Source organism: Tupaia chinensis, unplaced genomic scaffold (assembly GCF_000334495.1).
Source record: "Tupaia chinensis unplaced genomic scaffold, TupChi_1.0 Scaffold000567_1, whole genome shotgun sequence".
In the NCBI taxonomy this organism is placed as follows: Eukaryota; Metazoa; Chordata; class Mammalia; order Scandentia; family Tupaiidae; genus Tupaia; species Tupaia belangeri.
Genome location: NW_006160080.1, coordinates 2217777 through 2228614, shown reverse-complemented (window position 1 = coordinate 2228614; position 10838 = coordinate 2217777). Strand labels below are relative to the sequence as shown.

General features: G+C 41.4%; 1 protein-coding gene across 1 annotated transcript in view; it reads right to left on the bottom strand.

The window, feature by feature from the left end:
• Positions 1-1445: 1445 nt before the first annotated feature.
• The window catches only part of NHS (NHS actin remodeling regulator), a gene marked incomplete at its 5' end in the record, with an annotated part of 61574 nt that continues 52181 nt past the window's right edge, over positions 1446-10838 (bottom strand). The window contains 4 exon segments of the mRNA XM_027775481.1: positions 1446-5066; positions 5069-5576; positions 9163-9289; positions 9680-10838. The exon segment at positions 9680-10838 is cut by the window's right edge and continues 1841 nt beyond it. Of these exon segments, the coding sequence (XP_027631282.1) occupies positions 4950-5066; positions 5069-5576; positions 9163-9289; positions 9680-10838 (1911 nt within the window).

Here is a 10838-nt window from a genome sequence, read left to right as displayed (position 1 = left end):
GGAGATTTGAGGTCAAGTGTAGGCGCGCTTTTCCCAAAGGGCAAATCCTTTTCCTTCAAAGCAATTTCTTCCCCTCAAAGCACCCCTCGTCCAATCCACAAGAGAGCCCCAGCCGCTAGGCCAAATCGTTTAATAGGGCTGTGCTCAGCGATTGGTACTCGCTCCCACCCCCGAGAGGAGAAAGTTTAAGTGAGAAAGTTAGACCTGCTCTGGCTTCAGGGCCTGTCACGCCGGCGTCCGGAACCGCCCGCGGTGGCTCCACCTCACCGATCGGGGCGGGGCAATTTTTTTGGGGAGCGCTTGTGGCTCGCGTGTTCGCGTACGCGCTGCCCGCCCCGCTGACCAATCAGCTGCCGCCTACCGGCGCGCCCTGGCCGAGACCAGCCAATCCCGCGGGCACCCGAAAGACCTCTTGGAAGGGGAAGCGTTGCGATGGAAACAGCCCTGAGGGAGGAGCCTTAGCGCCCGCTAGGAGGAGGCGGAGCCAGCCTCGTGGCGCTCCTCTTTTGGCGTCAGGTCTCCACTTGGCCGGTAGTCACGGTACCAGACGCCAGAAGAAGCGCGAGCCTCTGAAAGGTTTCCGCGGCTGCGCAAAAGAGCCGGCGTGCACGTGAGACGCTTTGAGATGACCGTTCAAATTGACGGTTTAAACCAGGCAGCACGTGGGGTTGAGGCGGTCAGGCGCGTGGCTCCCCACGTTCGTTATTTCAGCTACATATTTTTAATATACCCTTGTCCCTCCTCCCACCCCTACCCCAGTGATGTCCAAGACATTGAGAGTGACTGGGTCTCACAGGTGCACACCCCTGCTTAAATTTGAATGTGTGCAGGGGGAGCGGGGGTGGGGCTGGGAGGAGAGTTTAGCAATTGCCCTGCAGATACTCTGGCGCAAACTTGAGAAAAGTTATTTTCAGTCTTCAACAAGCACAAATTAGAATGGAGAACAGCACAGACCTGGGAGCCATATGTGCTGGGTTCGAACCCCAGCTCCAACACTTAGTCGCTAATGGCCTTAGACAAGACAAGCAACTGTTCTAGCTTCAATTTCCCCATCTGTAAAATGGGCAGAGTATGGGTAGTGCATAGGTTACTGTATGCAAAACACTTAAACCAGTATGTGGCATAGAAATTTGCTATGTAGTAAAGGCTACGAGGTGACAATATCTGGTGACATCTTGTCTTACATATATCAAGGTTGATCATCTTCAGAAAAAGCCAGTCCAAGTAATTATCAAAAGCAAAGATAATTCAAACTATTTCCAATAGAAAGCAAGATTAGAGTCCTTTATAGAGAAGTACTTTTTTGCTTTGTTCTGTTTGTTCTGCTTTGCTCATACTTTTGCCATATCAGATCCCTCCCTCCTTTATGTCCAGTTACCTATTAAACACTTTCTGTTTGTGAAACCAGAGAGCAATTCCTTAACAATAAAGACAACAACAGGTGGTTTAATTGCAGTCACGTTTATTTGCAGTTTCTATACACACTTTCTAGGTAATCAAACTTTTCTGATACATTTTTTGAGAGGGGTTCACAATGAAACTGTCACCGTTTTTACTAAAAATAAATACAAGACTTAAAGTGTTGCACAGCTCTAAAATATACAAAGGCTTGGATTGAATGTAAACGTTGAAAACATCTTACAAAAGAAACCATCTTTGCAACAATTTAAAAAGTTCATATTTACAAATATTACAAAAATACAAAATGGATGCAAGTCCATAAACCATTGTCTTTTTGGCCAGCATGAACTGGTTCTAGTACCAAAATAGTTACACTGTAACCTTCTTCATAGTTTTAAATCTTTGTCAACAACATCTAGTTCTCTAAGTGCCACCACTGCAGCAAATGTACTCGCTCACTGACCTTTGGCAAGAGCAAACAGCTTGTTTTGTTTGCTACAACTAGTCCACGTCCTCTACTTAGCCAAAAAATGAAATAAAACCGAATCAAAAATATAAGGGAAAAAACTTCCCTCACACAACATAGACATGTTGTATAAACATAGAAGAACGCAAAATTAGCATCAGTGCAAACAACAGAAGAAAAGTTCGGATTGATGTTCTTCACAATACCTGACGTGTGTACCCTGCTTCAAGCTGGCAGTGATGTTAGACAGCCCTAAATCTTGGTCTTGTTTGATATTTAATAAAACCAGTTAGACTATTCCAGATTACTAAGGAATTGCTTGCTTTTTGACTCAGTTTGTTACTCAATACTCTTTTCCACAGTGAATTTAAAATTCATCTTTATTTGGGTTTCTTAAATCTCTGAAATATAAAATAGAGAAACTCTGCTATAGATTTTTAGAGTAAACAAAATAAGTAAAACTATATTATACGGGGTAGTTCTGTGATCATTACATATAGAAGGTATCTTATTGCCTCACAATTCAAGTCAATACGTATTTTAAAATATATATGGTACCATTACTTAAATTAATGTCAAGAATAAAAAGGTGACGTTTTTATTAAAGCCAATTCATGTGTTTTCTAGTCAGGATTTAGAATCACTTTTAAAGCCCACATATCTTTCTTCATGCTTAAAAAAACCCCTAACTACACAAAAGCCATACTGCAAACGAACTGCTTTTATGAAAATTACAAAAGATCACCTATTGTGACTGGAAATGACGGTTTCTTATCACATTTGTCTAAAAACTTTATTTTTAAAATTTCGTCCAAGTGTACTTTTCAAAGCATGAGACAGACTTACTCATGTTTCCACGTGGTGTCAAACCATGCTGGTTTTCTTGACTAATGGGTTCCAATGAGAAATGATGGTCCATTTTTCAAACCTCAAAACTTTTTTTTTTTTAAATAAAAAGTATAACACTTTGTAAATGCTCAAACCCTTTACCAGGTAGCTTATCTATCCCCAGCGCGTGTGGACTCACACGCACACGCACACATACACTCTCTCTCACTCTCTCACTCTCTCAGCCTCCTCCTCTACCCCTCCACCCCCAGCACCCATTTTACAGACAAGGATGACGAGAAATTAAGTAACACAATTTGGTAGTGTAAACAAACAGAAGCCACACATTTTGTTCTTTCCAAACAAACGAAACACCAACAGCAATCAGATTCTCTAATTGTTAATCTGTAACATTTTAGAAAATGTTCCTATTGAGACCATAGCTTCCTAGGCCAGGCTTTCTCCTTCGTTTTGCATGAATTAATCCCAAACCACAAACCGCTTTTCATACAGCCTACTTTCCCAACTACCACTTGCATAAGCGTAAAGCCAGCTACTTATCAATTTCTTGATAATCCTGATATGCTCTATCATTCTAATCACATTCTAGTCTTTTATAGGTCATATCCCTTCTTAGTTCTCCCTACTTTCTACCTCTCCCATTCAAAATCTATTCTAAGTACATAGCTGCTTATATTTCTGACATATAATTTCAAACGTTAGTATCAGTTCATGTTAAAATCAGAGGTGTAAAAACCATTTGAAGATTTCAACTTGTAACTACAGTTTTTTTCAGCTTTACGACAAGAAAATTCAAGTAATTTCAAGTAATTCAGCTTGTTTCCCTGCCTTCATTTTATCAGAGCTCCTGCCCTGACAGTTCCTCTCCCACCCACCACCCTCCCCTTTTGCCATCAAGCAGATAGAGTAAAACCAGACAAAAACTCAGTCGTATGTAGCATTGTGAACCAGAGCTGTTCCCCATTCCCCGTTGAACAGTGAATATAAATAATGCATATACACGTATCTATTTCCCAACTACTTTGTTCACAGTGTCATTTCTGTTCGTTTTTAGGTAGCATGAATCTCATGAGCACAGAGAGACAGCTTCTTGAATACTCACTGCAGGTACTTACTGATAAATCCAGAGCTCTGTGGCATGCTTAAGTTTTATTTTTGTTAGTTTAAGAACCTGGAGCTAATTGCTAAACTGTTTATGGAGTTTAAAGATTATAGTCATTAGACTATGACCGTTTATGTCCCTAGTAGCTTAACAGAAAACATATCCTAAAAATTACTACTGTTTTCTTTACTCATTCTCTTTAAAGCAATCCACTGAAAACAATTAAGTCTAAAGGACACTGTCAAATGCTGTTGTTCAGGGTTTTGTGTTGAGAATGATGGTTTCTGTCATTGATTAAAAAAAGAAATCAAAAGCATGCTTTTCATTCTCTCCAAATTACCACATGGCAAATCGTAGCCACGAATTGCTGTTAGCTTGTGTGGTGCTACAACTTGTCATAAAAATGATTAGATCTGAATTCATTATTTTAAATCAATCACATTTCAGTATATGACCTCAAGATGTCCTTGATTTCACCAGTTTAAAATTCATATTTGAGGTTTATCACTCAGAAAGCATATTGGTGGACATTTAAATATGGTACCTGGTATGAAAATGGTATTCACAGAATACAGTTATTACACTTTAGTTTGTTGTTCTATAAACAGTTGGTGTGTGGTAGATAATTGGCCACATGTCCACTCATCATTGATAAATCTATTTACACATTTTTATCAAAAATATGGTATTTACATATGTGTAGTTCTTTCTTCTAAATTTTGCTTTAGTTCATTTTAATGTAAAAAAATACCAAACCTCCAGAGTAATTTCATCTTCTTAAAGAATCATGACAGTGAGGGCTTGATTTTCTGAATAGGCAGCTCTGGGAAAACTTCTAGGTTTCATGAAAACTAGACATGTTTGTATTCTCTAGTATCACAAGGAATGGGACTGGGTAAATCAAACTAAGCCAAAGAAAAACGTGAAAGACAGTGCAGGTACTTAAAACATGGCAACTCATCAAGAATGACACAACCACTTTCTGTTTCCCCAGCATGGATTTAGAAATTTCTCGCTAAGCAGTGATGCTACCCCCTCCGGTTGTGGCTTTTCCTGACTCCTCTGTTCGGTCCCCACCTCCCTGTGTAACTCCGGGTTTTGGCGTTTGACAGGCAGCCTGGCACGGGAAGCCTATGTGGAACTCTGGGAGGAGCGGTCATCGTGAGGGCTCCCATCAGAGTTCTCCGTCTCTCCCTCAGAGATAGCCTGCATGGGAGTGTTGTAGAGCCTGGGGGGGGTTGGTAGAGCCGGCACCGGACACTGTAGCGGCTGCTCCTGGCCACCGGTGGGGCACGGGAACGTCCAACCCTTGCTGCTGCTGAAGTGGCAAAGTTCTTTGAGGAAAACCCTTCTGCATTAACTCGTGGGGAGCATGGAGAGAGTGGGGACAATGCCTCGGCCCCAGGTGACCCTTGATGGGCATCCTCGGGGCTCTGGGGGGATTCAGCTGTGAGCTCTCCAGGAGGTTTGGGCAGGATGGGACTCTTGAGGATCTCAGTGGCAGACATGCGGTAGCTGGAGTCAGAGCGACTGCCCTTCTTGAGGAGTAGCAGCTTGAACTCTTCATTGGAGGTGTTGGACTTTTTGGCATTTCGGTAGATGAGGCCAGGAGACCTCTGGCTGTTTGGGGTGGTGGCGTTGCTGCTGGGTGAAGCGAGGGCACTGGCGCTGCTGCTACTGCTGCCAAGGGGAACTCTTGATTTGCTTCGTACAGACATTTCCCCAGAATCTTTTCTTCCAAGCACTTTCCTCTTGGATCTTTTAAGAAAAAGAAAAAGGGGTAAAATTCTCAGTCCACACACATTTTCAGGAGACTGAAAGTGTTTGGTCACATTGACACATCTGCATACAGAGCATTTCGAGTACATCCTATGTGACAGGATACTAAGCATTGGGGCTTTAGGGATGAGAAGTAAGACACATTCCTTGCCTTGGAAGCCCTCACAGCATGAAGAAAATGATCTGAGAAACAATGGACATAAATTAAGTTCTGGAGATGACCATTTCAGACAATGGCTAAAGTGGAGGCTAGAATTTCTAGACTAGAACATTTTGCAAAAGTTGAGGAAAATATTACTATCTGACTTACGTTTACAGTGTGGTGAAGGACTATAGCTTTTTCTTATTAAATCTGTCTCTGCAGTACAGATGAAATGCTCCACGGTCAGGATCAACTTCCAAACAATACCAGAAGGAGCAAGTGGGTAGAAGCGTGGATGGGACAGGATCAGCCACCATTTGATGGCGATGTAGGGAGGCAATAGACCATTCTGTCTACTTTTTTTTGGAAATAGAATATACTGAATGTCTGCAGTCTACGGCAGAAACGGAAAGACTGGAAGGCGTATGTATGGTACTTTCTTGACTGAACCAATATAAAGTGTATTCATGAAGGGAAAATTTATTTGGTATGTTGTAATACTACATAGTGAAAGAAAGGAAGAGAGAAAGAAAGAAAGAAAGTTATTTTTCAGTCTCCCTGCCTGAGCTTCCCAAGTATCTGGGGCCACAGGCATGTGCATACTAAGCAGCAGGCAGCTCTCTGTGAGGAACTAAAAACTGAGACCATTTCTCGAGCCAACAGCCATCACTTTTTAAAAACAATTATTTATTTTATTTTAATTTATTATTCTTTTTTGAAAATTTGCTATAGGGCATGTATGCTCACCCAAGAGACAGAGAGAGACAGAGAGGGGAAGTGGCAAGCCACCCCACCAAGTCTGAGACTTGAACCATGGCCCAGTGCCTTAACTACCACACCACCCACTGACCCCCCCTAATAGCCATCATATTATTGATCTTCTTTTGATAAACAAGCATGCATAAATTCAGTGACTCTTCAGTGTAACTCAGTTCATTGGTAATTACTGACAACATGCTTTCTCACCAATTTAAAAATCGACAGGGTAGAGAAAACTTGAGGTTTGCAATTGGAGACCCACTTGATTTTGGTTCACTAAATCTCTGGTTCATATCTTCTGTTTGCCAGTATCTTACACCCTAATAGGTTAGAGTTTTCAAACTAACATTTTTCTTAGCATCTATCATATTCCAGAAATGAAAACATTATTTTATCATCAAAAGCAAATACACGAGCTATAGGTATCTCCATTTACAGTAAAGGAGTAAGTTCAGAGGTTTTAAGTTATACAAGACTTAATAGAAAGTGACAGGATGGGGAATGAACTCCAAGTCATTCTGTCTCTGCTACTTAATATCCTGTCCACTATTCCAGACACTAGCATTTGCTTCTTTATAGGTAAGTACTTGGTTCTTTAACTTACATAGCATTTTAGTAATTGGTTCTGAGGTTTTAATAAAGTATGGGGGTGAGAGGAATATAATTGGAGCTTAGACAGAGGGGTCAAGAAAAATAAACTAATTTTTACCCTCTGAGTGGAGGTATGCCTGCTGAGGCATACATAGAAAGTGTTTCTGATTGACTCCTTTTTAAAAAGTTGTTGAAGAGTAGTACTCCTTCTTTATGAGAGGACCACATCAACAGAATACAGAAATTACTTTAAAAAGTAGAATCCCGGGGGGGGAGGGGTATTGTAAGCTGCTTGCAATAAGTTTGCTTCAAAAATAACTCTATGAGGTAGAATAGACAATCTCCCAGTTCTGTCCCTTGGGTGTTCCATCTGAGTCTTCAAGGCCTAGTGTAAGAAAGCAGCCATGTTTGTGAAAGGAATAGGTACATCATGATTAGCCAGCTCAGATGGTTTCAGGTTTGATTTCCAGGAACTAGTGTCTACGGTTTTTCTATCACCAGCTGTAACAAGTATTCTTAAAAATAAGGGCTATTGATCACAAGGGTGCCTGGGGCAAAAGAGAGATGTGTGTTTGGTAACATGGACATAACACTGTCGTGGAAAAGCAACCTAGGAGACACCACATCCTCATTCATGGATTATGAGCATTACTTTTGGAGAGGAAGTCCAATGCTATAAAAGAAATTTAGGGTTTTAAAAGAGAAGGAGGGCTGGTCTCATAGCCCAGTGGTTAAGGGAGCCAGATCTCACATGGCCAATCTCAGTGGCTTGAAATCATGCTGGGCATATGGGGGTGCATTTCCCAAATTCTGACAGAATAGAGAAATGGAGGAAGAGGGATGGCAGTGTGACCAGGCCTCACTGCGGTTTTTTGTTTTCCCTCTCTGTCTCTCTCTAGTGAGTATATATATGTGCCTACTGATAATATCTTTTTTTAAAAAAAAGGGGGGGGGAGAGCAATTATTTGTTGTTCTGAGCTATGACATGAGCAAGTATGTCTTGTCTCAAACATGGGGCTTTGATTGTTTGGTGAATCAACTTCTTTGTCTCTGCTAACATATAATGACAGATTTGAACATAGCTTTTAGGTTCAAGAAATTATTTAAAAGTCAGAAATTACACTAGAGTTTGAGCTTTCATGCTAAGTCCCTTAACTGCAAGCTGTTTTCACATAAAATCTTGTTCTAGGATTTTTTTCTGGGGTGGCGCTTGGCAAGGCAAAGTAAGAAAACAAACCTCTCTCGGCAGTTCTTATCAAAGTCTCCCAAGTGAGAACTATCTACAGATAAGGGATCTTCAAAAAGTTCATGGAAAATGCATATTATGAAGAAGCAATACATGGGCTTCGATTTTTTTTTTTTTGGCACCAAAATTAGCTCATACTTTAATTCCACTTTTACTCAAACACTGTAAAGTGCCCTTATATAAAGACTCATCTTTTGACCTGGCCACAGTGGTGTAGGCAGTAGGGGCAGTGGTGCATGATACTAGAGGCCATATGGCCAAGCTCTGGGTTTGAGCTTTGCGTCTTCCAGAACACACCAGGCATATGATCCTAGCTGGCTGCAAGATCTTGGTGTGAAGAACCTGTTCAGGGTACCAGTTTCTCTATCTCTCTGTATCTCTCAAGAAAGAAATACATTAACTTTAAAAAATAACTAATTTTAAGAAGACTCTTATTTTCCAACTTGCATATAAGTTTCCCAATTTGGTCTGGAAAAATAACCCATTTGGGTTTGTTTTTGCTTTTGCTGAATGTATTCCACATATGGAAGGCTTTCTGTATTTGCATTTGATGAGAAGCACTGTAAGATGCAGTGGAGTGATGCTGAGGTGCTGGATTCCTATATGGCTGGCCATGATTTGAGTCCCACACCTGGTGGCTTGAAAATCATGCCAGGCACATTGTGTGTGTGTGTCTAAAATCCTGAGGAGACTGGAGAAGAAGAGGTTGTGGTGTAGCCATCCTCCCTAGAGAGTGTCTCTCTCTGTCCGAATGCCCCCCATGGAAAAAAAAAAAAAAAAAAGCAGTTGTGCCTTTTGTTTTCAGGGGCTTTGTAATGTTGCCTTACCTGTGAATGACTGCAAATAAATCCTCTGTTGTTCGAGGTTTGTTTGGAGACACGAACACACCCTCTGCTTCAGCTTGAGAGTCTTCACTAAGTGGTGAAATCATGGAGTCATCACTTGGTGATGATTCTTAAAATAAGAACAGAAGCATCTTTAGGAGGAACGAATATACCTAGCACATTACTGTGCTTCACTAACTCAGGGAACAAACAAACGGAAGTTACTATATTGCTGTTTCTTAGAGAGAGAGAGAGAGAGAGAGAGAGAGAGAGAGGAAGAAGAAGAGGAGGAGAAGAGAAGAGAAGAGAAGAGAAGAGAAGAGAAGAGAAGAGAAGAGAGAAGAGAGAGACCCATTAAAGCTTAGTCCCTCAATAACAAAAGCTCTTATCACAATTGATTTAATAAGTGGAAAGCCACAACACAGGAAACCTAACACCCAGGGCAGTATTATGAGGAATGTAAGAAGTGGGAAATGCCATGAGACACATTTCCACTGTGACAAAACTATCAACAACTGACCTTTCAATGAAGCCTCATCCACGCTTCCTTGGAGCTCCTCTGCTCTGCTGTCATCAGAGGCACTTTTGGTTGAAATACCTGAAGCAATATTTTCCTGCTCAGAACATTTTTCAGGGAATGAATTTACAGATGATATCTCTGATTCATAGCTGATATTCCCAGGCACTTTGTCATAGTGGCGGCTCATCACAAGTTGATGCTTAAGTTGATCGCTTATGTCCGTTGCTCTGGTTGGTGAGTTTGACTGAGATGTGATTACATCTACAGATTCAGGTTGTGCAACTTCCTCCCGATCTGTAGAAGACATCTTCTGTACCTGTTCGAAGGTTCCATCTGGACCACCTCCATATAGTAGTAGTTTACCTTCCAAATCAATTGGACGGGCTGCAGAGACCCTTTGGAATCCTTCTGTGGAAAACCCACAGTTCTTACTTGGTGTATTTTCTGAAATAGGCTCACTTTCCACATGCGTTTGGTCTTTTGTGACCTTTGAGTCTAGAAGACTGCTGCCGGCTGAGGTTATAGTCTCTGGATCGCAGTGATTCTTCACATCATAAGAACGGTTTTTTCCTAAATGTACTTTATCTGGTCCCGTCTCAACTGCAGAAGAGTCTAAAAAGGACAGTATGGTATCTTCAGTGGAGTACTGACGTGAAATTGATTTCTTGGCTGAGTGTGGCTTACTCTTACCTGGAGACAAGGCAGCCATTGTGAGAGTGCTTTCCTCTAAGTAGGGAAGATCTGTATTGTTGCCTTCTTTTTGCTTAACTTCCTCAGACTTACTGATGGACCTAAGGTTAACAGATTTCAGGACTGTTGGTGTAATGGCAAGGGTCGGTGGAGGATTCGACCTCAGTGTTTCTCCTACAGCATTCTGCTTATTATGAGTAAAAACATGCAATGGATGACGGTGGTGGAATGGTTTATTCAAGACATTATGAAGAGCACTTAGGTCAAGATGGGTAGGAGGTATAATTGGAAGTTCTAGATCTTTACTCAGTGATAGAGTTCCATCTTTTAAAGAGGGTTGCTGTAGTGAGGATTTCCTTTCTGGGACTTTAGGTTTTCTTTTGCTACCTCCAGGAGACAATGGACCTGAAAAGAAAGCTGTAGGAAAAGAGGATGTTGGCGTTTCAGACTGGCTTTTGGTGCCCACTGA